At 52.7% G+C, this 27,208-nt stretch overlaps 1 protein-coding gene across 1 annotated transcript; it reads left to right on the top strand.

Moving 5' to 3' along the window:
• On the top strand, positions 1–25,962 carry CACNA1F (calcium voltage-gated channel subunit alpha1 F). Its single transcript, XM_063660218.1, has 44 exons — positions 1–131; positions 371–513; positions 608–760; positions 2,574–2,770; positions 2,882–2,985; positions 3,894–4,133; positions 4,260–4,411; positions 4,519–4,612; positions 4,778–4,804; positions 4,953–5,113; positions 6,036–6,261; positions 7,896–8,103; positions 8,194–8,314; positions 8,429–8,510; positions 9,962–10,007; positions 10,516–10,594; positions 11,264–11,411; positions 11,570–11,699; positions 12,068–12,127; positions 12,274–12,380; positions 12,478–12,565; positions 13,015–13,122; positions 13,213–13,265; positions 14,509–14,655; positions 15,493–15,694; positions 15,792–15,950; positions 16,764–16,874; positions 17,131–17,224; positions 18,212–18,366; positions 18,725–18,790; positions 19,044–19,135; positions 19,551–19,710; positions 19,940–20,067; positions 20,346–20,442; positions 20,629–20,731; positions 20,988–21,089; positions 21,271–21,401; positions 21,639–21,770; positions 22,360–22,529; positions 23,943–24,050; positions 24,200–24,327; positions 24,432–24,544; positions 25,238–25,435; positions 25,684–25,962. Exons 3-44 carry the CDS (start codon positions 634–636, stop codon positions 25,912–25,914), a joined length of 5,385 nt encoding a protein of 1,794 aa, XP_063516288.1. The 5' UTR covers positions 1–131; positions 371–513; positions 608–633; the 3' UTR covers positions 25,915–25,962.
• Positions 25,963–27,208: the final 1,246 nt, after the last annotated feature.

Raw genomic sequence — 27,208 nt, 5'->3', positions numbered from 1 at the left:
GAGTACGTATTCCTGGTGATTTTTACTGTGGAGACGGTGCTCAAGATCGTGGCCTACGGGCTGGTGCTCCACCCCAGCGCCTACATCCGCAATGGCTGGAACCTACTCGACTTCATCATCGTCGTGGTCGGGTGCGCGTCTGCGGGAGTCACCCCACCCTAGTCGCCTTCCTACCGTCAGGCCCGCTGAATTCTGGGCTCAGGAAAGCGACTCTTTCAGACCGCCCCCATTCGGCAGCCAGAATCAGGAATATTATTAAAACCCATTTCTATTTCTAGTTACAGGGACTTGTGCTTTTCTGAGAAGGTTAGGGTGGAGGGGGAAATCCCAAGGCTGACCTCCGCCTCCCTGCCCGGTGCTCCCCCATCAGGCTGTTCAGCGTGCTGCTGGAGCAGGGCCCCGGACGGCCAGGCGACGCCCCGCACACCGGGGGAAAGCCAGGAGGCTTCGATGTGAAGGCATTGAGGGCGTTTCGGGTGCTGCGGCCACTGAGGCTGGTGTCTGGGGTCCCGAGTGAGTGGCACATCCCCCAAGGTCGGAGGTGGAGGGTGGGGGTGGGGCTGAGCTGACCACGCCCTTATTTCTGCCTCCCCCTCCCTCCCCACAGGCCTGCACATAGTGCTCAATTCCATCATGAAGGCTTTGGTGCCGCTGCTACACATTGCACTGCTCGTGCTCTTCGTCATCATCATTTATGCCATCATTGGGCTCGAGCTGTTCCTTGGACGAATGCACAAGACGTGCTACTTCCTGGGATCCGGTTAGTCGGCCCGCCCTTCCTAGGCAGAACATGCCCCCTCCTCTGGTTCCTAGATCCAATACTGCACTCAGGGAAACCCACTGAAATGCACAAGATTCCGCCCCCAGGCTCAGGTTCCATCCCCAGATAACCAAGTCCCACCCATATATTCAAGACTCTGCCCTAAATCAGACTACAACCCCACCTTGCTAATAGCTCCGCCCCATCACAAGACTGTACCCACAGGCTAAGGTCCTGCCCCGCACTTAAGACTTAAGTGCAAGTGCCCCGCACTTAAGACAAGACTCTGCGCCTGTAATCCCGGCACTTTGGGAGGCCGAGGCGGGCGGATCACGAGGTCAGGAGATCGAGACCATCCTGGCTAACACGGTGAAACCCCGCCTCTACTAAAAAAAAAAACAAAAAATTAGCTGGGCGTGGTGGCGAGCGCCTGTAGTCCCAGCTACTCGGGAGGCTGAGGCAGGAGAATGGCGTGAACCTGAGGCTGAGGCAGGAGAATGGCGTGAACCTGGGAGGCGGAGCTTGCAGTGAGCCGAGATGCGCCACTGCACTCCAGCCTGGGCGACAGAGGGAGACTCCGTCTCAAAAAAAAAAAAAACCAAACCAAAACAAAACAAAACAAAAAAAACCCTGCACCTTGGCTCGCGCCTGTATTCCTGGCATTTGGGAGGCCGAGGCGGGAGGATCACTTAAGCCAAGGAGTTCGCGACCAGCCTGTGCAAAATAGTGAGATCCGGTCTCCAAAAAATAATAATAATAACAAAATAAAAACAATTTTAAAAAACTTTATCCTTGCCTGGGCGCCGTGGCTCACGCCTGTAATCCCAGCACTTTGGGAGGCCGAGGCAGATGGATCACTTGAGGTCAGGAGTTCGAGACCAGCCTGGCCAACATAGTGAAACCCTATCTCCACTAAAAATACAAAATTGAGCCGGGCGTGGTGGTGCACGTCTGTAATCCCAGCTACTCGGGAGGCTGAGGCATGAGAATCACTTGAGCCTGGGAGATGGAGGTTGCAGTGAGCTGAGATCGGATCGCACCACTGCGCTCCAGCCTGGGCGACGGAGTGAGACTCGGTCTCAAAAACAAAACAAAAACAAAAACAAACCAAAAAAAGCTTTATTCTCCACGACTGGTCTCATACACTCAGACCATTTACCCAGACTCCAGCCCATGCCTTGCCTCTCCCCTATTTTCAAGAGACCAGTCCAAATTCACAAGACTCCGCCCCCAGGCTCTTGCCTTATTGTTATTTACAAGACTCCAGGCCAGGATTTAAATCCTTGTTGGTGGGATCCCTAGCTTCCCAGTGGTTCAGAATACGGAGCTCGCAGGGTTCTGCCCTAGAAGTGGAGCTAAGTGTTGCCTTAGAAAAATCTAGGACTGGCCGGGCACGGTGGCTCATGCCTGTAATCCCAGCACTTTGGGAGGCCGAGGCGGGCAGATCACAAGGTCAGGAGTTCGAGACCAACCTGACCAATATGGCGAAACCCCGTCTCTACTAAAAATACAAAAAAAATTAGCCGGGTGTTGTGGCACACGCCGGCAATCCCAGCTACTCAGGAGGCTGAGGCAGGAGAATTGCTTGAACCTGGGAGGTGGAAGTTGCGGTGAGCCGAGATCGTGCCACTGCACTCCAGCCTGGGTGACAGAGGGAGACTCCATCTCAAAAAAAAAAAAAAAGAAAAGAAAGAAAGAAAAAGAAAAGAAAAATCTAGGACCCAAGTCGAGCTTCCTAAGTGGGCGGGGCTTCAGGGTGGCAGCGACTGAGAGTGGGCCTGCTTCGAAGCCCCAAGCTCCAGCCTTCCTGCAGACATGGAAGCGGAGGAGGACCCATCGCCCTGTGCGTCTTCGGGATCGGGGCGTGCGTGCACGCTGAACCAGACTGAGTGCCGCGGGCGCTGGCCAGGGCCCAATGGAGGCATCACCAACTTTGACAACTTCTTCTTCGCCATGCTGACAGTCTTCCAGTGCGTCACCATGGAAGGCTGGACCGATGTGCTCTACTGGGTGAGGTGGACTGTGGGCACAGAGCTCAGAGGCTGCACCTGCCTTTCCTCCCTGACACTCACGCAGGAGTGTCTGCCTACCCTGAGGGATGCATGCCTTTTCTCTCCCCAGATGCAAGATGCCATGGGGTATGAACTGCCCTGGGTGTACTTTGTGAGCCTTGTCATCTTTGGGTCCTTCTTCGTCCTCAACCTTGTGCTTGGCGTCCTGAGTGGGTGAGGGACCTAGACACTCCCTGCTTCCCACCCCTCAGCCACTGCCCACTTCTTTGTGCCTGGCAAACTTCTAGGCATCCTTCAAAACCCATCTGAAATACTCCTTCATTCAATCATGAGTATCTATTGTACATGAGGCACCATTTTAGGAATGGAACAAAAGACAAAAATCTCTGCCTTCCTGGTATTACATTCTGATGGGGAGAGACAGAAAGTAGCAACGTATGCAATAAAATAAGTGTGTGCATTTATATATTGCCACACACATATATGTAGTGTTTTATATGGAATGTGTACTGTGGAAAGAAAGGAAAGATAAAAGATAAGAATGGAGAGATCTTGTGATTATAAATAGGGATGTCAGGAAAGGCTGTCTTGACAAGGTGTTATTTGAGTAAAAATGTGAAAGAGGCCAGGTGCAGTGGCTCATGCCTGTAATCCCAGCACTATGGGAGGCCAAGGCAGGAGGATGGCTTGAGGTCAGGAGTTTGAGACCAGCCTGGGCAACATAGTGAGACCTCATCTCTACAAAAAATGAACAAAAATAGCTGGGCATGGTGGCGCATATCTGTAGTCCTAGCTACTCAGGAAGCTGAGGTGGAAGGATTCCTTGAGCCCAGGAGGTTGAGGCTGCGGTGAGCTATGGTCACACCACTGCACTCCACCCTGAGTGAGAGTGAGACCCTGTATCTGGGGAAAAGAAAAAAAAAAAGAGATGAGGTGGGTGCACCATGTGGTTATCTGAGGGAAAAGCATTCCAAGCAAAGAGAATGGTCAGTGCAAAGGCCCTGAGGCTAGAATGTGCTTGGCATATTCAAAGAGTAGCTAGGAGGCTAGTGTGGCTGGAGTGATGAAAGCAAAGTGTTCAGATTGGCTCCTCCCCCTAGCCCTCTATCCTCCTCCCTCAGGGAGTTCTCCAAGGAGAGAGAGAAAGCGAAAGCTCGAGGGGACTTCCAGAAGCAGCGGGAGAAGCAGCAGATGGAGGAGGACCTGCGGGGATACCTGGACTGGATCACTCAAGCTGAAGAGCTGGACATGGAGGACCCCTCTGCCGATGGCAACCTTGGTTCTATGGCTGAAGAGAGCCGGGCGGGCCATCGTAGGCAACTCCAATCTGGCCCATTCCCTGCATGCCTTAGATGTGGTCTGCCCTCCTGAGACCCACCCAGGCCTGATCTGCAACAACTCTAGCCCCAGCCCCCAAGTTATGGCTCAAAATGCAGAATCAAGACCAGCCTCAGCTATAAAGACTCCAAATGACACCCCTACCCTAGACATGGCCCTAACCCTGCCCCCAGTATGTCCTCCCTAATTGTCCTTTCTCTCCCTGCAGGGCCACAGCTGGCCAAGCTGACCAATAGGAGGCGTGGACGTCTGCACTGGTTCAGTCTTTCTACTCGCTCCACACACTCCACCAGCAGCCATGGTGGGGGTCCAGCCAGGCTGGGATGGGGGTGGGTAGGCAGAGGTGAAAGCCAAAGGTTGGACCTCGGGGTCTTCAGGTCCTGACCACTATCCCCACCTTGCCTACAGCCAGCCTCCCAGCCAGTGACACCGGTTCCATGACAGAGACCCAAGGCGATGAGGATGAGGAGGAGGGGGCTCTGGCCAGCTGTACACGCTGCCTGTGAGGGCCCCCAGCCCCTGACCCAGCCCAGAAGCCAGTCCAAACCCTGACTCTAGTCCTTTCTTTAGCCTCAAGCCTCGATCTCAGTCCTTGACCTCTGGCTCCAGCCACTGACACCCCTTCTGCCCTTTATGACACCCACCTCCCATCCCCCTTCTTTTTCAGAAACAAGATCATGAAAACCAGGGTCTGGTGAGTTGGGAAAGTTGTGTGAATCCTTGACTCCATAACTTTGAAACCCCCCACCTCCAAGCCCTCATGACCTTTGGGATCCCCCACCTGAGCCGCCCAGGGCAGGCTTAGGTAGGTGATCTCAGCCTGTGGGCTCCCCTTCCCCCAGCCGCCACCTCCGCCGAGCCAACCGGGTCCTTCGGGCACGCTGCCGTCGGGCTGTGAAGTCCAATGCCTGCTACTGGGCTGTGCTGTTGCTCGTCTTCCTCAACACATTGACCATCGCCTCTGAGCACCACGGGCAGCCTGTGTGGCTCACCCAGATCCAGGGTACACCCCCAGCCTGCCAGTCGTCTCCCCCAGCCTCCTATTCCTTCTACCCCAGAAGCTTAAATCCAAGACCTCTAGGGCGCCTCAGTCCCCAAGACACTGCCTTCCCCCCTACCCAAATAAATCCAGAGCCCTTAGCCTGTCCCATCCCACCTTGTAGCTTACACAGGTAGCACTTGCTGTGTGCCTCAAGCTCCTTTCTCAGCACCTTTCTTTGTGTGTACTGACAATTTCTTCACCACAACCTTATGCGAATTAAATACTAAGGCATAGAACACTGAGCACCAAGGCACTGAGGGGTTAAGCGACTAATCTCGGGACCCAGCTAGTGAGTGGCAGAGCCAGAATTAGAACCCAGGCAGCCTGGCTCCAGAATCCAGGCTCTTATCATCACACTGTCTGGAAAAGTTCTCCACATCTACAAAATGGAGATGATAGATAGTAGTATCCACTTCATGAGGCAGCGAAGAGGAGTAAATGACGTAAAGTGAAAAGTGCTTAGGACATTGTATGGCCCACCATATAGCTAACACTTTATAAGTGTCAGCTCTTACTATTATTCATTATAATCTCAGCCCCAGCCTGAATACTGAGCACATTTCTAAACCATAACCCACAAACCAGCCCCAGTCCCAAAGAAACCCCAGACTCTAACTCTACTTGTGAATTTGGGTCTTCTGGACTCATAGGCACTGACTCTGGCCCCCACCCCGACTCTGCCCCTCATCCCCATCTCCAAGCCTCTCAAAACTTCACCTACTCTGACCTGCAAACTCACCCCAATCCCTAGCCCTAAGCCTTCCCTCAGCCAGCACCTGGCCTGATACCAGCTACCCCGGGTCACCCTATGGTCCCTAGTTACCTCCCCACATGTCACCACAGAAACTGGCCAGCCCGATCATCCCTGCCCCTCTCCCCACAGAGTACGCCAACAAAGTGTTGCTCTGTCTGTTCACGGTGGAGATGCTTCTCAAGTTGTACGGTCTGGGCCCCTCTGCCTATGTCTCTTCCTTCTTCAACCGCTTTGACTGCTTCGTGGTCTGTGGGGGCATCCTAGAGACCACCTTGGTGGAGGTGGGCGCCATGCAGCCCTTGGGCATCTCAGTGCTCCGATGTGTGCGCCTCCTCAGGATCTTTAAGGTCACCAGGTTTGTATTAGGGGAGGGGGAAGACTAGGTCCCCAAACACAGCCTCAACGCCCCCACCCAAGCTCCAATGATAACTTCATCTGCTTCACCATTCATTGAGCAGACATCCACGGAGTGCCTGCTGTGTGCCAGGCACCCTACCAAGCCCTAGGGAAACACCAGGAATCAAAGCAGACACAAGTTCCTGTCTTCATCCACTGGGGAGAATGTCTACTCCATTTCCATCGCCTTCCTCAACCTCAACTCCTACTCTAACGTTTTTCCCCAACCCTGTCTCCGATTTCAATGGCATACTCATTCCCAGCCCAAACCCCATCCCAACCCCCAACCACAATACCATCTCTGATCCCAACCCCCAACCACAGGTCACCTATGAGCCCATTTACAACACTAACACCCATTCCCAAGCCCAACCCCATCTCCCACCTCATCCCTAACTCCCAGCCCCATCCCTGTCACTAACCACCAACCATAATACCATCCTCAACCCCCAAAGAGAACTCCCACGTCCTTAACCCTTAACCATCACTCTATCTTCAATTGCAACTCCATTTCCAGCCTCAGCCCCAGTCTCATCCCATCCCCTCCTCTATCCCAGCCCTCAACCACAACTTATCCTTAACTCCATCTCCAACCCCAAATACATCACAACCCCATCCCCAACACCAGGCCCAGTCCCAACCTGAAACCCAATTCTAGCTTCACCAACTTCCATTAAACCTCCATCCTAGGCTGGACGCGGTGGCTCACGCCTGTAATCCCAGCACTTTGGGAGGCTGAGGCGGGTGGATCACGAGGTCAGGAGTTCAAGACCAGCCTAGCCAACGTAGTGAAACCCCGTCTCTACTAAAAGTACAAAAAAATTAGCCGAGCGTGGTGGCAAGTGATTGTAGTCCCAGCTACTCGGGAGGCTGAGGCAGGAGAATCGCTTGAACCCGGAAGGTGGAGGTTAACCTGCAGTGAGCCGAGATTATGCCACTGCACTCCAGCTTGGGCAACACAGTGAGACTTCATCTCAAAAAAAAAAGAAAAAAAAAAAAACTCCATCCTAACCTCATCTCCCAGTCTCCCATTACACCCCTAACACCAACCCTAACCCCAGACCTCTCAACTTTCCCCTACCTCTTTACTTCTTTTTTTTTTCTTTTTCTTTTTTTTTTTTTTTTTTTTTTTTTTGAGACAGAGTCTCTGTCTATCTCCCAGGCTGGAGTGCAGTGCAATCCTGGCTCACTGCAAGCTCCGCCTCCCGGGTTCACGCCATTCTCCTGCCTCAGCCTCCTGAGTAGCTAGGACTACAGGCACCTGCCACCATGCCGGGCTAATTTTTTTTAGTAGAGACAGGGTTTCACCGTGTTAGCCAGGATGGTCTCAATCTCCTGACCTCATGATCCACATGCCTCGGCCTCCCAAAGTGCTGGGATTACGGGCGTGAGCCACCACAGGGCCCAGCCTCCCCCACTTCTTACTCTCATCTCACCCCAACTCCAAAATCATTTCTAACCCTAACACCAAAGCCTATTTGAGCCCAACCTGCCGAGGTGCATCTCCAGCTGGAGCCCTGCCCTGGCTCCTGATGCTCCAGCCATGTCCAGTGGACATGGCATCGACCCTGCCCCCTCCCATTTCTGCTGCAGACACTGGGCTTCTCTGAGCAATCTGGTGGCATCCCTGCTCAATTCAATGAAATCCATCGCATCTTTGCTGCTTCTCCTCTTCCTCTTCATCATTATCTTCTCCCTGCTTGGCATGCAGCTGTTTGGGGGCAAGTTCAACTTTGACCAGACCCACACCAAGCGAAGCACCTTTGACACATTCCCCCAGGCCCTCCTCACTGTCTTTCAGGTGGGATCTGGAGACCATGGGATGGGTGGGTCGGGGAGACCCTGGAGTTGGAGGGGGTCCAAGAGCTCCACGGTGACTTCCCACCCCCAGATCCTGACAGGCGAGGACTGGAACGTGGTCATGTATGATGGTATCATGGCATATGGTGGCCCCTTCTTCCCAGGAATGCTGGTGTGCATCTATTTCATCATTCTCTTCATCTGTGGCAACTGTATCCTTGGAGCTTTGTGGGGCTGGATGATGGTGGAGTCGGGGTGGGTAGGGGGAACTGGGTGGTCTATAGGCAGGGTGCTTCTCCATTCTTTGCAGCCTAAGCTCATCCCAGACATCCTGTTGAACGTGTTTCTTGCCATTGCTGTGGACAACCTGGCCAGTGGAGATGCAGGCACTGCCAAGGACAAGGGCGGGTGAGATCTGTCTCCACCCCTAACACAGTCTCTCTCTGGGATCCCTGACCGGGAACCCCTCAGACACCCCCCACCACCAGAGATGCCTCTAGTCACCCTGGTAATCCCCATCTCCAGATACCATCTGCCAGTCCTCATTCATTCAACATGCATCTATTGAGTGCCTACTGTGTGCCAGGTCCTGTTCTAGATGCTGAGGAGACAAGAGGGGTCAAGGCAGACAGAGTCCTTGCCTTCATGGAACTAACATTCTAGTTGAGGAAGGCAAGAAAAATATAAACAAATGAATATATAATATATGTTAATAATATGTAATAAAGAGAAATAAAACAGAATGAAAGGATAGCAAGAAATGAAGATTGCTCTTTGGGGTTAAGGTTGGCAAGGAAGGTCTCTGTGAGGAAGTGACATTTTACCAGAGACCTGAATGAAGTGAGGGAGTGAGCCATGCAAATATCTTGGGGAAGAGTATTCAAGGAAGGGGAGTGGCAAGTGCAAAGGTCCTGGAGCGCTAATGTTCTTAGCACTTTTTTTTTTATTCTGAGATGGAGTTTCACTCTTGTCGCCCAGGCTGGAGTGCAGTGGTGCTATCTCAGCTCACTGCAACCTCCGCCACCCAGGTTCAAGCAATTCTCCTGCCTCAACCTCCTGAGTAGCTGGGATTACAGACGTACACCACCACGCTCAGCTAAATTTTTTTGTATTTTTAGTAGAGATGGGGTTTCACCATGTTGGCAAGGCTGGTCTTGAACTCCTAACCTCAGGTGATCCACCTGCCTCAGCCTCCCAAAGTGCTGAGATTACAGGCGTGAGCCACCGCACCTGACCACATTCTTAGCACTTTCAAAAAATACCAGCGATGCCCAGGCGCAGTGGCTCACGCCTGTAATCCCAGCACTTTGGGAGGCCGAGGAGGGTGGATCACCTGAGGTTAGGAGTTCGAGGCTAGCCTGGCCAACATGGTGAAACCCCGTCTCTACTAAAAATACAAAAGAAAATTAGCTGGACAAGCTCGCTTGAACCCAGGAGGTGGAGGTTGCAGTGAGCCAATATCGCACCACTGCCCTCTAGCCTGAGCAATAGAGTGAGACTCTGTCTCAAAAAAATAAAAATAAAAACAGTGAGGCTGGAATGGAGTGAGGAAGGAGGAGAGTGGTATGGAGTGAAGGTCAGTGGAGGAAATGGGGGGCCAGATTGAGGGCATTCTGGGCCAGGGTGAGGACTGCAGTTTTTCCTGAATTAAGGAGTCGTGGGAGGGTTGTGGGCAAAGTTGGGATGTCTCAGACAGGGTGTAACAGGCTCCCTCTGGCTGCTTTGAGAACGGACTGTTGGGAGGGGCAGCGGGGAAGAGCAGAAGCAAGAAAGTTCTATGGGACCCAAGAAAGGTCTGTTCTGACTGTAGTGATCCCCCTTAGCCCATCTGCAGCAACCACCCCTATTTCCTCGCACAGGGAGAAGAGCAGTGAGAAGGACCTCCCACAGGAGAATGAAGGCCTGGTGAGTTAGATGCCTGGGCACTGTCTACACCTCCCACTCCCACCACTACCTGTCTATGTGTGCATATCTGTTTTTTTGTTGTTGTTGTTTTATTTTGAGATACAGTCTCACTCTGTCACCCAGGCTGGAGTGCAGTGGTGCCATCTTGGCTCACTGCAACCTCCGCCTCCTGGGTCCAAGAGATTCTCCTGCCTCAGCGTCCCAAGTAGCTGGGATTTACAGGTATGTGCCACCACACTCGGCTAATTTTTGTTATTTTTGAAAGAGACAGGTTTTCACCATGTTGGCAAGGCTGGTATCGAACTCCTGACCTCAAGTGATCCACCTGCCTCAGCCTCCCAAAGTGCTGGGATTACAGGCGTGAGCCACTGCACCCAGCCATGTGCATGTCTTTAACCTTCATCCTCTGCCTATGCATTCCCCTATTATTACATTTCTTCCATGCCTCCCCTGTGTCCATTCCCTGTGTCTCCCTCACCATTGATGACTCCCGTCTTCCTGTCCTCAGGTGCCTGGTGTGGAGAAAGAGGAAGAGGAGGGTGCAAGGAGGGAAGGAGCAGGCAAGTGGGCAGGGCCAGGTGGAGCAGGTGTGGGACCTTGGGGAAAGAGCTCAGGCAGACAGCTCCTGACCCCTGAGACCCTCCTCTCCAGAGATCAGCCTTTTCCAAGATCATCCTGAAAATAACAGACTTGGTATGTGGTCAGCAACATTTGGGAACATTGAGGTTAAAGAAGGGAAATGCAGCCTGGGCAACATAGCAAGACCCCATCTCTAAAAAAGAAATTAATTAGCCAAGCATGATGATGCAAGCCTGTAGTCCCAGCTACTCAGGAGGCTAAGGTAGGAGGATTGCTTGAGCCCAGGAGTTCAAGGTTGCAGTGAGCCATGATGGCACCACTGAAGTCCAGCCTGGGGGAGCAGAGTGAGACCCTATCTCTAAAGAAAAGCAAGAAGAAAAGAAACACGTTTTGTTTACTGCTGAACTTCTCAGAGCCTTTATTATAAAATAGTCTGTATATACAACATTCTTTCAACACACATTTACTGAGCTCCTAATGTGTCCCAGGCACTGTTCTAAGTGCTGTGGACATAGCAGTGTACAAAACAGATTAAAATACCTTCCTGGAGGAGCTGACATTCTAGCAGGGAAATGGGAAGAATTGACCATGTGGCAAACACTGTTCTGGGTGCTTTACATCAACTTGCTCAATTAATTTTTTTTTTTTTTTTTTTTTTTGCTTTTCTCTGGTGCCAGACATGGAGGAGGAGGAGGAGGAAGAAGAAGAGGAAGAAGAGGAAGAGGGTGCAGGGGGTGTGGAACTCCTGCAGGAAGTTGTACCCAAGGAGAAGGTGGTACCCATCCCTGAGGGCAGCGCCTTCTTCTGCCTCAGCCAAACCAACCCGTGAGTGCCGGAAGTGGCAGGGGGTGAGGCAGGAGGGGCTAGGGCAGGTGGAGCATGGAGCAGCCAAGGTGGGAGTGGGGGCATGGGTGTTGTGTCAGGGCCAGAGCTGTATCCTCTGTGGTCCTGAGTTCTGACCATGGCCCACTCCCTCTCCACAGGCTGAGGAAGGGCTGCCACACCCTCATCCACCATCACGTCTTCACCAATCTTATCCTGGTGTTCATCATCCTCAGCAGTGTGTCCCTGGCCGCTGAGGACCCCATCCGAGCCCACTCCTTCCGCAACCATGTGAGCCTTTGGCTGGGAGCTAGGAGCTGAGGGGACACTCCCAGGGGTGTCCTAGTGGGCACAAGCTGGGTCAGGGTGGAGATAAGGAGAAGAGCCCTAGGTGAGCCGAGAGAGGGGCTCATTAATGGCAGCTGATGCAGTGCCAGCCTTTACGGCATGTGCAACACACGGGGAAGCACCAGGGAGGAGATCAATATTTGACTGAGGAGGAAGCTGTGCTCAGAGAGGTTAAGCAGACCAAAGGCGCTGGGTAGAGGCAGGAGTCCAAATTTGAACCCTAATCTTTCTGATGGTCAAGCCTTTTGAGAAGTCACCTAGGATCCCCTCAGCCGTGACTCAGTGGCTCCCCGCTCTTTCTCACACCCCAGATTCTGGGTTACTTCGATTATGCCTTCACCTCCATTTTCACTGTGGAGATTCTACTAAAGGTGACTAATGGGACCCCAGTCCTACCCTCAGTTGCCCCGGCACTCTCCCCACCAGTCCTTGCAGCCCACCTCTCCTGTCCACATCCCCACCTCCCCCAACCCCCACCATCCCTAGGTCTGAGTTTAGCCTCATGTCCTGTCCCCAGATGACAGTGTTTGGGGCCTTCCTGCACCGCGGCTCCTTCTGCCGTAGCTGGTTTAATATGTTGGATCTGCTGGTGGTCAGTGTGTCCCTCATCTCCTTTGGCATCCAGTAAGTGACAGCTCCCCAGCCCACCCCATTCCTCTCACAGCCAGGGCCCAGCCAGGGCCCAGCCAGGGCCAATGCCTGAGGATTGCCCCTTCCCCAGCTCCAGCGCCATCTCGGTGGTGAAGATTCTGCGAGTACTCCGAGTACTGCGGCCCCTCCGAGCCATCAACAGGGCCAAGGGACTCAAGGTAACCCCACCCCACCCAAACCCACAGGACCCAGGCCCTGCCCTGCCCCTGGGGCCAGGATCACTGATCAAACTGACCATTTGCACGGATGCATGACCATACGGCTGGACCTGACACATAAACACACATCTCTGACCACTAGCCATGTGGCCTGACCCATGTTCCTTCCAAGTGACCATATGTTTCTACCAGTGGCCACATTTCTCAGACCCAGCTCCCTGACAGGTGGCCACAGATCCCCACCCGGGAAACACTTATTCCTGGTGGATGCCCACACGTCTCTAGCCCGTAACACTGCCTCTTGAACACATGTTGCTAACCATACATCCCTGACCCATCACCACATGTCCCCAACCCAAGTCCCTGAGCTGCATCTATGACCAGAGTCCCTGCCCCCATGACCACTGTGGCCTGTAGTGTTCAGTAGCCATATGCTTGGGTGCCCGCAGCATGTGGTGCAGTGTGTATTTGTGGCCATCCGGACCATCGGGAACATCATGATTGTCACCACACTTCTGCAATTTATGTTCGCCTGCATCGGGGTGCAGCTCTTCAAGGTGGGGCAAACACTGGAGGGAATGCCAGGCAGGGGTCCGGGCGGGAGCGTGATGAAGGGTGAACCTACTTGACAGACATCCTCTCTACAGGGGAAATTCTACACCTGCACGGATGAGGCCAAACACACCCCTCAAGAATGCAAGTGAGTGCCCAAGACTCTGCCCTCCACGGAGCTCAGGACCCCTCCCAAAGACTTTAGAGCCCCTAGATCTCACCAAGGCCCAAAGATATAGTCCCAGAATTGTCCCAAGAACTGCAGAGGCCCTCAGATCTCACCAAGTCTTTGGAGGTTCCCCTGATACCTCCCCTAGATCCCTCTCCGCATTCCCCAAGTGACCTACATTCCACTCCAGACCCCTTAGCAATCACCACCCCCACCCTGAGCCCCCAGCTTCCATCTTGAGACTCCTGTAGAGGGTAGTAGTTAAAAGCCTGGGCTGTGAAGTCAGACATTACTGGTTCAAATCCACTTCATGAGACTTAGGTACATTTCTTAAACTTACTCAGCTCCATTTCACTCAACTGAAAAACGGGGCTAAACAGTGCCTATCTCACAAGGCTGTTGTAAAGAGTAAATGAGCTACTACATGGAAAATGTACTTTGTACAATGTAAAGTTGCTACACAGAAAACCTAGCTTGGGCCGGGCGCTGTGGCTCATGCCTGTAATCCCAGCACTTTGGGAGGCCAAGGCAGGCAGATCACCTGAGGCTGGGAGTTCGACACCAGCCTAGCCAGCATGGTGAAACCCTGTCTCCACTAAAAATACAAAAATTAGCTGGGCTTGGTGTTGTGCGCCTGTAATCCCAGCTACTCGGGAATATGAGGAGGGAGAATCGCTTGAACCCGGGAGGCGGAGGTTGCAGTGAGCTGAGATCATGCCACTGCACTCCAGCCTGGGCAGAGCCTTTTTTGAGACTCCGTCTCAAAAAAAAAAAAAAAGAGAAGAGAAGGGAAGAGAAGAGAAGAGAAGAAAAAGAAAATCTAGCTCAGTGCCTGGCATATAGTTAGTGCTAATAAACGTTGGCTATTATTCGTTTCACTTTTTCCTGGTGGGCGATGATGAGGATGATGATGGTGATGATGAAATGATGCCAACTATGTGCCAGACACTAGTCTCATTTATTGACTTGTGACATTTATTAATCCTTGTGACAAGCCAGGAAATCAATTCTGTTATTATCCTTATTTCTTAGAATAGGGAAACAGAAGCACAGAAAGGGTAAATGCGCAAGGTCACCCAGCCAGGACATGGAGGGACAGGATTTGAACCCAGACCATATTGCTCCACCACTATGTCCTGCTGCCTCCATGCTGGAGACCCCAGATCCTTTCCCCAGTTCCTCACCCCTCCTCACCCATCTAACCTGTTTGCAACATCCACAGGGGCTCCTTCCTGGTGTACCCAGATGGAGATGTGTCACGGCCCCTGGTCCGGGAGCGGCTCTGGGTCAACAGTGATTTCAACTTTGACAATGTTCTTTCAGCCATGATGGCCCTGTTCACTGTCTCCACCTTTGAAGGCTGGCCTGCGTGAGGGACAGGGCCCTGGGATTATCAGGGGATGAGGCAGGGGTCTCTGCAGGATTGGGTTGGGATCTCCTGGAAATGGGTGGGAGTGTACCTTGGGGATGTGACAAAGGTCTCTCGAGACTGGATAGGGTTTTCTGGAGAGTGGTGGGTGTATCAGAGGACTGTAGAGGTGGGGTTCCCAGAAGCTGGGTGGGGGTTCTTTGGGGACTTGAGTGAGGGGTCTCCAGGAATTGGACAGGGATCTCTAAGGGACTAGGTAGCTAGACAGAAGCCTAGAAAGGATTGGAGATGGCTTGGGGGGACAGAGTGGAGGTCTCAGGGGACTGGGATTGGTCTCTGAAGAGATGAAGCAGGGATTCAGGGATTTCTAGAAAGCTGTGCAGGTCTTTGGGATACTCATTGTGGGGCTCTGTGGGGAGATGGAGTGGGGATTCAAGTTGATGGGACAGGGATAAATTTACAGATTGTTGGGGGCTTGTGTGGAACTTCTGGGGAGGCACATGGGGGTCTCCAGGTGGTTGGAGAAGGGGATTTGAAGGTCTGTGGAAACTTAGGGGATTTCTGGGTCTTTGAGGTTCTGAATGGAGATTCTCTGGAGGACTCTATGGGGGTTTCTGAGGGCATGAGACAGAGGATTTAGATTCTTTGAGGGCCTGGCAGGGGTCTCTTAGAGTATGTATGGAGGTCCCAGGTAGTTAGGTCAGGAGATTTAGCGGTCTTCGGGGTGCCAGGCAGGAAACTCTGGGGTGTCTGTGATAAGTAGACTGGGGGCAGGTCTGAGGGGGCTGGGATATCCCCTCACCTGCCCCCACCTCTACCCCCCTCTGGCTCCCACAGACTGCTATACAAGGCCATCGATGCATATGCAGAGGACCACGGCCCCATCTATAATTACCGTGTGGAGATCTCAGTGTTCTTCATTGTCTACATCATCATCATTGCGTTCTTCATGATGAACATCTTCGTGGGCTTCGTCATCATCACTTTCCGTGCCCAGGGCGAGCAGGAGTACCAAAACTGTGAGCTGGACAAGAACCAGGTGACCTCTGACCCCTGACCCCCAATGGATGGTCACCAACCCTTCCCTCCTTGCCTCAGGACCCCACTGCTCACTCATGCCCTGCCCTGGTGTGCAGCGTCAATGTGTGGAATATGCCCTCAAGGCCCAGCCACTCCGCCGTTACATCCCCAAGAACCCGCATCAGTATCGTGTGTGGGCCACTGTGAACTCTGCTGCCTTCGAGTACCTGATGTTCCTGCTCATCCTGCTCAACACAGTTGCCCTAGCCATGCAGGTCTGAGATCCCTGTCTGACCCCCGCCAGACTCCTGACCCTATTATCTCCACATAATCCCTTGGGAACCATTAGGAACACTTAAGGCTGCAAATAACAAACCCCCTGCCAACTAAAAGCAACTTAAGCTATAAAGACATTTGCCACATTTCTTCAAGTCTATGGCCAGTACTTGTAAGTTGCATCCTGATTTCGGAGATGTAAGAATGTGAAAAAAAAAAAAGTAGCCACTGGCCATTGTAAGTTGCCATTTGTTATAAAATGCACCCCAATTTCAGAGATTCTAAAATGTAAAAAGATGTGCATCCTGGAGTCAATGAACTGTGGTAATTACCTCATGTATTGAGAAGTGCAGAGGTAGGCTGTTTGTTCATTGTTCATCCGGGACCCATGCTCTATCTTTCTGCTTCACCATTCTTAGCAAGTTGGCATTCATTCTCATGATTGTTGTTTCATGGTCACAGCTCCAGGAATCAAAACCACACTCAAGGCAGGGAGAGTTGCACCTGGGCCCTCTCCTTATTTGATCCTTTCATCGGAAAGCAAAATTTTTTTTACAGAAGCTGCTAACCAACAGCAGATTTATGTTTATGTCTCATTAGTCAACCTGGCCTTGCCTAGCTACAAGAAAAGCTAGGAATCAAGAACTAAACTTTCCAGTATCCATAATGGGAGGCAGACAGTGCAAGGGGTTTGGCCAATACACAGTGCGATCAAGTCCCCAGACTTGCCTCAGCCCAGGCCAGGGAATATTTGGTTGGGTGTGGCGGCGTCTCTGCCTCAGGCTCCATCTCAACCTGATTTTGTCCTGCAGCACTATGAGCAGACTGCTCCCTTCAACTATGCCATGGACATCCTCAACATGGTCTTCACTGGCCTCTTCACTATTGAGATGGTGCTCAAAATCATCGCCTTCAAGCCCAAGGTGGCCCCCCTGCTCTAGCCCCACCCACCAGTGGATGAATTCCTTGGGAGTGGAGCTCATTGCAGAGCTCTGGGGTTGGGGATGCGGGCAGCAACCAGGGAGTGTGAGTCTAGGGAGTGAGAGGGACTCAGGTGCAGGCCTGTCATGTGATCCAAGCCAAGCCCTGCCCCCCTCCAGCACCCCCTACTACTACTGGCCCCCTACTCTGGCTTGCGAGCTTTGAGAAGACAGGGCACTGCTTTTCTCCTGCTTGCAGCATTACTTCACTGACGCCTGGAACACGTTTGACGCTCTTATTGTGGTGGGCAGCGTAGTGGATATTGCCGTCACTGAAGTCAATGTGAGAACTGGCCTTTCCACTAATCCACTCTCACCCTATACACCTTCCCTCACCTCTATCGCGGGGCTCCCTTTCACGTGGGTGGGTGGCTCCCACGCACATCCTCCCTACTCCTGGAGATGCAGTCCTCATTCTAGCTCTATCTCTTCTGAGTCCCTGTTGGGTTCAGCCAAAGTCCCCCTCTACTGGCTTTCTCATTCCATTTTGTAATCTATCTACTGGCTCCACCATCTCCTGAAATGCCTCTCCTGTTATTTCTGTTATCTCTTACATTGCCTCTACATCCCCCATCCATTGGCTCCGTCATGTCCACTGACTCCTGCTTTGGCTCCATCTTTTCTGATGACTTCATTGGCTTCATTTCTCCACCAACTTCATCGTCTCTGACACTGGCTCTTTCATGGCTCTGTCATCACTATTGACTGTATCATTGGTTCCATCACCTCCATTGGGTACTACATGGTTCTGTCACCTCAACTGACAACGTCGCTGGTTCCCTATCTCCATCACTGGCTTCTCCATTGGCTCCTCCATCGGTTCTCTCATCTCCGTCATCTCTATGACACCACTGGTTCCATCATTTCCTCTATTGGCTCCAATGTCTCTGATCCATCACCTCCTTTACTCTCTCCTCTCCCTTCCATTCCCATTACCCACTTTTTCCTAATCCTAATCCACTACCATATAAACTTTCCCATTGTCCCCTGTATAATGACCCCACCATCACCCCCTATATCTGCTCCATCATTTCTCACCTTGTTCATTTGGGCCTATGATGTCATCATCTCCTGTATCACCTTTTTCTTGGCCATATCTCCCTCCAGAATGGTGGCCACCTTGGCGAGGTAGCCCACCCTAATAACAGGGACTCTCTGCTTCTTTTCCCATGTCCCTCTGTCCCTCCATCCCTCCAGATTACCCTGGGGCCTGAGTGATTTGGGTACTGGGAGGGCCAAAGCATGAGATAGGGAGATAGCTGGAGTAAATGCAAACTGAGCATCCCTACTGCACCCCTCACCCCAGAGCTCTGAGGACAGCTCTCGCATTTCCATTACCTTCTTTCGCCTCTTCCGAGTCATGCGGCTGGTCAAGCTTCTCAGTAAGGGTGAAGGGATCCGCACATTGCTCTGGACATTCATCAAGTCCTTCCAGGTAATCCCCTACCCCATCCCTTTGACCATACCTCGCCCCCATTTCACACTTCTCAGCCTGCCCCTTTACCACCCTCAGAACTACATCTCCCGACATGCCATACCCATTTCCAAATTATTATTCCAATTTTCTCTCTTTTCTGGGCTCTCAATTTCCAACACACCTCTGGTCTCACTGACCTTACTCTATCTACTTAACACTATGTTCACATTTGAGAGACACCGCAGTCCTTGGCACTTTGGAGATGGACTGCAACTCCCAGTAGGCCCAGGCCAGGGAAAGCAGTGCATTCTGGGGCTTATAGTTCTTTGCCTAAGCCTGTGCATCTATTCTCTGCCCCCCTCCCCCATCCCTATAGGCCTTGCCCTATGTGGCTCTTCTCATCGCAATGATATTCTTCATCTATGCCGTCATTGGCATGCAGGCAAGTGGGGACCCTAGGAAGCATCCCTTAGGCCCTCCTCTGCTGGCAGGGGATGGGTTAAGAATAGCCCCAAAGTAGGGGTGGTGGGTAGACAGACAAGCTGGACGGCCCTGGGTCAATCTACACATCTGTGAAATGAGATCAGCAGTGATGCCCTTTTTGTCAGGGTTATGAGGCTCCTTTAGGTATTAGGAGGTATGAAATGGGTGGGGCATGGGTTCACCCCACTGACACAGCCTTGATGTGTCCACAGATGTTTGGCAAGGTGGCTCTTCAGGATGGCACACAAATAAACCGAAACAACAACTTCCAGACCTTTCCACAGGCTGTGCTGCTTCTGTTCAGGTGACATCTACTCACTCCCCTGCCACCTTATGCCCGTGGGTGCCCACCCACCCTCTCTGAGCCCCAGACTGCTTGAGCTATGGGAATAACATGGCAGCGTGGGGCTTCATACAGCCCGAGATGTTTCCTGGCTATGATGTGAGGAGTCTGTTAGAGTATTCTAGCCTCAGCCATTTTCTTTCTGGCTGTAAGACGCATCCCCTTCTCGGTCTCAGTGCCTCATCTGTAAGATGCAAACACGACCGTCATCAACATGGCCACACTGGCTGTTAAAATATTGAAATGTTATCTGTGCCAGATGGAGCCCCTGGTGAGAAGTAGGTCATCTCCTCATTCCCCAGTCCTCCCCCAACTCCATTTACCATGACTTCATAGCCTCCCCTTCAGGATGCTACCCCTGTGTGACCCCCACCAGGTGTGCCACTGGTGAGGCATGGCAGGAGATAATGCTTGCCAGCCTTCCCGGAAATCGGTGTGATCCTGAGTCTGACTTCGGCCCTGGTGAAGAGTTTACCTGTGGTAGCAATTTTGCCATCGCCTATTTCATCAGCTTCTTCATGCTCTGTGCCTTCCTGGTGAGAACCATTTCCTCACAACCACCACCACCGTCATGGGGGCTGGCCCTGAGGGGCTCAGGGATGTGACGTAGGCAGCCCAGATCTTCATAGTGGGTGAGAGGGCTGGTCTGATGACAAGATCAATCCAGAGACTCATGACCATATAAGCCCACCCCAGCCTCCCACCATCCCTCCATGACAGTGTTCTGCCCTTCACCTAACTGCTCCCCTGCTCACTGGCCCACAGATCATAAATCTCTTTGTGGCTGTGATCATGGACAACTTTGATTATCTCACCAGAGATTGGTCCATCCTGGGCCCCCATCACCTTGATGAATTCAAGAGGATCTGGTCTGAATATGACCCTGGGGCCAAGTATGCCCTCTATACCCTTACCTAGAATCCAGGGGACAATGTACTGCCCTACACAGTCACCTAGCCCCCAAACTTCCGACTGCTGCATCCCATTACCCAGTCAATAGATGCCCCAAAGTTTCCACTGCCCCGTCCTCTGCCCTCTTTGACTGCCCTCCAGTTCTTCCCTGGAAAGCTCTGGGGTATTGGTAGGAGGAGGTAGTGATGAGCTGGTGGGGCCTTGAGAAAGGGCTAGTGGGGGCATGGCCAATCCAGTGGTACCTCCCCAACTCCTCCAGGGGCCGCATCAAACACTTGGATGTGGTTGCCCTGCTGAGACGTATCCAGCCCCCTCTGGGATTCGGGAAGCTGTGCCCACACCGAGTGGCCTGCAAGGTCTGTGCACCTGCCCACCCCCAGGCCCCTGAGAGAACTGTCTATCACATGGCAAGGGTGGGAAGAGATCTGCCTTGGGTGGGGAGGGGTGTTTGATCACATCCTCAGAGGTTTCTGCCCCTTGACATTCGTTCCTGCATACCCGGAATTTTCCCAGAGTGGGTTTCATGTCTCTGGTGTTCGCAGAGACTTGTGGCAATGAACATGCCCCTCAACTCAGATGGGACGGTGACATTCAACGCCACACTCTTTGCCCTGGTCCGGACATCCCTGAAGATCAAAACAGAAGGTGTAGGGGAGGGGCAGGAGTGGGATCCTTCCTGGGGAGGGTGCAAGGAGCAAACTCATTGAATCATGGGCCCCACTCCTAGCTCTGAACCTCAGAATGGGTGACCAGATTCTCCAGGCCTGTTTCCCCCCACCCCGTCCAATGGGGGCGGTGTGCATCTGCAGTAGCAGCTTGTGAAGTCCCCCCTCCAACAGTGAGGGGGCAGCTGTGGAGGCTCTTCCTATTGGCTCATGCCCCACATCCTCCTCCAACGCAGGGAACCTGGAGCAAGCCAACCAGGAGCTGCGGATTGTCATCAAAAAGATCTGGAAGCGGATGAAACAGAAGCTGTTAGATGAGGTCATCCCCCCACCAGACGGTGAGCTATCCCCGCCCCAGTTCCCCGCGCCAGCCCCTGAATGGCAGATGATCGCTCTCCACCACAAAACCAGCGCTGGGCAGAGGGCGAGGGGAAGTCCATGCTGGTGGGTAGAGAGGTGGCGAGGCGGGCTGGGTCAGAGGGCCCCTGTGTGATCTTGCCTTCTCTCCCTTGCCCCTAGAGGAGGAGGTCACCGTGGGCAAATTCTACGCCACATTTCTGATCCAGGACTATTTCCGCAAATTCCGGCGGAGGAAAGAAAAAGGGCTACTAGGCAATGAGGCCGCCCCTAGCACCTCCTCCGCCCTTCAGGTCTTCGGGGCAGGGCCTAGTGTGGATGGGCGTGTGTGGCAGTGCTGTGGCTGAGGCTGACCCTCATTTTGATCTTGTGAAACCCATGTCACAGATAAGGAAACTGAGGCCCCAGGCCTCAGAGAGGGCCAGGGTGGCTGAAGGACTCCTTCCCCCACCCTACCCGCCTGCATGGGAAACAGAGAGGGAAAGTTCAGACCCTGAGCTGCCTGCTTACCTATTTCTCCACCCCCACAGGCTGGTCTGCGGAGCCTGCAGGACTTGGGTCCTGAGATGCGGCAGGCCCTCACCTGTGACACAGAGGAGGAGGAAGAAGAGGGGCAGGAGGGAGTGGAGGAGGAAGATGAGAAGGACTTGGAAACTAACAAAGTGGGGACAAGTTTTCACTCTCCCAGGAACTTGATTGTAAAATACTTCGTCAATCCCCTGAGTGATTTTGACACTGCTTCTGGGAAGAAGCTCCCCCAGAGAAGCCCCCTCTGCAATAGAAAAATATTTATTTGAGGCTGGGAGCGGTGGCTCCTGCCTATAATCCCAGCACTTTGGGAGTCCAAGGTGGGAGGATCGCTTGAACCCTAGGGTTCAAGACCAGTCCTGGCAAGATAGTGAAACCTCCTCTCTACAAAAAAATTTAAAAATTAGCTAGGAGTGGTGGTGCAAGCCTGTAGTCCCAGCTACTTGGGAGGCTGAGGCGGGAGGATTGCTTGAACCTGGGAAGATGAGGCCACAGTGAGCTGTGATCATGCCACTGCACTCCCGCCTGGTGACAGAACAAGACCCTATCGCAAATATTTATTTATTTATTTATTTATTTATTTACTTATTTATTTATTTGATATTTACCACTGCTGTTGGAGGGCAAGGCCTACATTCATGGACCTGTGGGGGAGACACGCTATATGACCAAATGACTTAGCCACAAAGTAGATGCAACACTCAGTCCTGTGACTCTCCACAGGCCACAATGGTCTCCCAGCCCCCAACTCGCCGGGGCTCCAGGATTTCTGTGTCTCTGCCTGTCGGGGACAGACTTCCAGTTTCACTCTCCTTTGGGCCCAGTGATGATGATAGGGGGACTCCCACCTCCAGTCAGCCCAGTGTGCCCCAGGCTGGATCCAACACCCACAGGTATTGTCAAGTGTCTGGAGGTAGATTGTGAGGGAAGGCAAGGACTAGACACTGGATGGAGGCAATTCAGGAGGCAGGAAGTCGAGGGGGGTGGGAGGGAGGGCCTAGAGGCCTTCAAGCAGAAATTTGGGAAGAATGGAGGTGTTTCAAGGGCTCAGGTAAGAATAGGGGGTGATAAGAGACTCATATGAGAAAGGCAATACAAAGGTTTAATGCAAAAAGCACATTATGTGAAACCAACAGTTTCAGTTCAAATTCTGGCTCTGCCATTTGCTAAGTGACCTTGAGCTAATCACTCTTTTTTTTTTTTTTTTTTGAGACAGAGTCCTGCTCTGTCTCCCAGGCTGGAGTGCAGTGGCACAATTTCGGCTCACTGCAACCTCTGCCTCCCGGGTTCAAGCGATTCTCCTGCCTCAGCCTCCCGAGTAGCTGGGATTACAGGCGGGCGCCATAATGCCGGGCTAATTTTTTTTTTTTTTTTTTTTTTTTTTTTTTTAGTAGAGACGAGGTTTTGCCATGTTGGCCAGGCTGGTTTCAAACTCCTGACCTCAGGTGATCTGCCCACCTCAGCCTCCCAAAGTTATGGGATTACAAACTTGAGCCACCGTGCCCTGCCTAGTCACTTCGTTTTTATGAGCCTCAGTTTCCTCACCTGTTTAAGGGGGATGATAAAGCACTTACTTCACAGGGATAAAGAAAGGATGAAATGAGGTAATGCATATCAAGCACTTAGCTTTTAGACAATACATAAGCAGAGGAAAGAAAAATTTAAAAAAAATTTCAGAGTGTCTAGCTTGCCTAGGCACGGTGGCTCACACTCGTAATCCCAGCACTTTGGGAGGCCAAGGTGGGAGGATCGCTTGAGCCCAGGAGTACAAGACCAGCCTGCACAACATAATGAGACCCCGTCCATACAAAAAATAAAAAAATAGCCGAGCATAGTGGCGCATGCCTGTAGTCCCAGCTACTTGGGAGGCTGAGGTGGGAGGATAAATTGAGCCTGGGAGGTTGAGGCTGCAGTGAGCTGAGATCATGCCACTGCACTCCAGCCTAAGTGACAGAGTAAGACCTCGTCTCAGAAAATAAAAAACAGAAATAAAAAAATAAAGTGCCTAGCTTTTACAGGCTCCCCCCACTCCTAATACATGCCCAGTTTTGCGTTCAAGGTGTCTCTCTACAGGTCAACTTTGATTTTTTTGAAACTTTCAGTCCTAATGAGATGAACATCTATTAAACAAAAGCCCATGGTCACTTTAAAATGGTTAATGGTTACTTTTATGTGACTCGTCCTCAACAAAAAAATCCAAAAGCCCAGTGTTTCTGTAAGGGTTGGGGCATAGGATGAGAGGAACCAGGGGTCCAGGGCCACATATTGAGGGATCTGGTCTGTCTAACGTGCCTTCCTTTCCCCAGGAGAGGCTCTGGGGCTCTCATTTTCACCATCCCAGAAGAAGGAAATTCTCAGCCCAAGGGAACCAAAGGGCAAAACAAGCAGGATGAGGATGAGGAAGTCCCTGATCGGTACACTGGCCATGCCACATGGGATGAACCCATGAGCTGGGGTGGGGGAGGGGTGGGAACTGGGTTGGGGAGGACTGTTGGTGCCCCATCTCCCAGGCCCAGGTCCAGGCCCAGACCCAAGTTCACCCCCAGCCCTCCCACCCACACAGGCTCTCCTACCTAGATGAGCAGGCAGGGACTCCCCCGTGCCCAGTCCTTTTGCCACCTCACAGAGCTCAGAGATACATGGATGGGCACCTTGTACCACGCCGCCGTCTGCTGCCCCCCACACCTGCAGGTGAGAGCAGGGATGGATCCAAGGGGCCCCCACGGGCCTGCAGGAGAGAGATCTGGGGAAGCACTGACATTGCTATTTGCCCCTGGTGCCCCACCCACCCCCAGGTCGGAAGCCCTCCTTCACCATCCAGTGTCTGCAGCGCCAGGGCAGTTGTGAGGATTTACCCATCCCAGGCACCTATCATCGTGGGCGAAATTCAGGGCCCAATAGGGCTCAGGTGAGGCTGTGGAGGTGGTGCTGGGGTCTGGGGTGTGGAGAGATGGGGGCAGCCTAGGCTGAATTTCTCAAACACAGCACATATCAGGCCCCTTTTTTTTTTTTTTTTTTTTTGAGACAGAGTTTTTGCTCTGTTGCCCGGGTTGGAGTACGGTGTTGAGATCTCGGCTCACTGTAACCTCTGCCTCCCGGGTCCAAGCAATTCTCCTGCCTCAGCCTCCCAAGTAGCTGGGATTACAGGTGCCCACCACCATGCCTGGCTAATTTTTGTATTTTTAGTAGAGATGGGGTTTCACCATGTTGGCCGGGCTGGTCTCAAACCCCTGACCTCAGGTGATCTGCCTGTCTCAGCCTCCCAAAGTGCTGGGATTACAGGCATAAGCCACCGCGCCTGGCCTCAGAGCCTTCTGAAGAACAGGACACATATGAATGAATGCACACAATGCTCACTGTACTTGTGAGGAAACTGAGGTCCAGAGAGGTTTACCCCAGATCATGTAGCTAGTAAGTGGCAGAGCTGACATTTAAACCCAGGCCTTCTGCGCTCTTACATAAATAAACTCAAGCCTGACTTATACCCATTCAGTTTCACTCCAGTTGTATACTGAGGGAAATAAGTAGGCACAGCAGTGAGTCCTAGACCCTCATACCCTACTCATCCATCCCTGCCCCTCTGATGTTTATTCTGGCTCAGGGTTCCTGGGCAACACCACCACAGCGGGGTCGGCTCCTGTATGCCCCGCTGTTGTTGGTGGAAGAGGGTGCAGCGGGGGAGGGGTACCTCGGCAGATCCAGTGGCCCACTGCGCACCTTCACCTGTCTGCACGTGCCTGGAACCCACTCGGACCCCAGCCATGGGAAGAGGGGCAGTGCCGACAGCTTGGTGGAGGCTGTGAGTCCAGAGGGCGTATAGACAAGACGGATGGGGGAGAAGGGGAGGAGGTGGGTACTGGAGGAGGAGGGAAAGGAGTCCCCGGGTCCTGTGTTGTGCATGTAGATATCCCTTTGCCCTACGACCTCTGCTCACCCCTGTCCCCCACTGACTTCCCTACATGCCCGCATGGGCACGTCATTTATCCACACTGAACCTTCTGTGCACACTGTGCTGTCAGTCAACACTGATCCCACCTGTGCCCCCAGGTGCTTATCTCAGAGGGTCTGGGCCTCTTTGCTCGAGACCCACGTTTCGTGGCCCTGGCCAAGCAAGAGATTGCAGATGCGTGTCGCCTGACGCTGGATGAGATGGACAATGCTGCCAGTGACCTGCTGGCACAGGGAAACAGCTCTCTCTATAGCGATGAGGAGTCCATCCTCTCCCGCTTCGATGAGGAGGACTTGGGAGACGAGATGGCCTGCGTCCATGCCCTCTGAATTCCCACCCCTCCCCAACTGCTCAATAAACCTCCTGCCCTCCCCTCCCCAGCAGGAGACAGTTATGGACCACATCCCTGGATTTTGTTGTCTTTGCACTGGGGGTCTGGGGCTGCCCAGGGGCCCCAATCCATCCATCCCCTGTTCTAGCCCTGAGCCACTGCCCACACACGGGTATTTCCAGAAACCAGGACAGCCAGGCCTGATTATTCAGCGTCAGGGAAGGAGGGAGGAGGAGGAGGAGGAAGAGACAGCAGCCAAAAAAAGCTGGAGGCAGAGTGGAGGAAGGGGGAGGGGGAGGGCACTGGACAGAGACGGAGGAAAGGGGAGAGAGAGGGTGTGAGGGGTGCTTGGACCCAGAGAGGAGGAGAAGCAGAGATTTCACCAGGGCTCAGCCAGGTCAAACTAGGAAGGGTAGACGGATGAGAAGGAAAGGACAAGGAAACCCAGAGAAGAATCCTGCCAGGGGAGAGGCCTGGAGGTTGGAATCGGCCTGGTATGTGATGCGTCTTAGGCAGAGGGGTCCTCTGACGGCAACAGGAATTTTAGGGTGGCTAAATTGAGATCGCTCTGTCTCCCATCTCCCACTTTCTGCCTGAGAAAGAAAAGAAAACCTAAATCCATCAGTAGACAACATAGGTGACAGCAAAGGGCAGGGCTCCCAGCCCTGGGGAACCCACTCAGGGCCCACCTGGCTTTCCTGAGACCACCTAAGAGTAACCTACTCTTATCCCACACAGATCCCAGAGGTCCTCTCTGCTTCTTGCCCCAGCTTTACTCCTCACCCAGACTTTGGGGTTACATTCGCTGTGAAGGCTTATCAGGCATTTACTATGTGCCAGGCACCAGCTCTGGGTTTCTCTCAGGGCAAACTGAACTGGTTGAAACACGGGACAGGTCTCATCCAAAGTGGGAGTCAGCCCCACTCCAGAGGAATTGAAGGTAGCATTGGGAGTGGTGCAGGATGAGACCACCAGGCAGGGAGGAACTATTCCCAGCTCCCAGAGCAGGGGTTTCTCATTTGTATAATTTGCACCAATCAAGCCAGGACTGAAATTTGAGGGAAGCCAGAATTGGAGACTAGAACTGAGAAGATTGAGTTACATTAGGCCTTGAAACAAAGGCTTAAAGTGGTTGGACTGGAGTTAGGTGGGAACAGCAAGTCATGGGCAGGGCACAGAGAGTGAAGGGAGACTGTTGAGGGATGAGGTGGGAGAAGCCACTGAGGCCAGATCAGGCGGAGCCTTGAATGCCAGGTCTCAAACTCTGGGATTTTTCCTATAAGCAGTGGGGA

Source organism: Pongo pygmaeus, chromosome X, assembly GCF_028885625.2.
Source record: "Pongo pygmaeus isolate AG05252 chromosome X, NHGRI_mPonPyg2-v2.0_pri, whole genome shotgun sequence".
Taxonomy (NCBI): domain Eukaryota; kingdom Metazoa; phylum Chordata; class Mammalia; order Primates; family Hominidae; genus Pongo; species Pongo pygmaeus.
The sequence above is the reverse complement of the archived record's forward strand: the minus strand, read 5'-3'. Positions and strand labels throughout refer to the sequence as shown.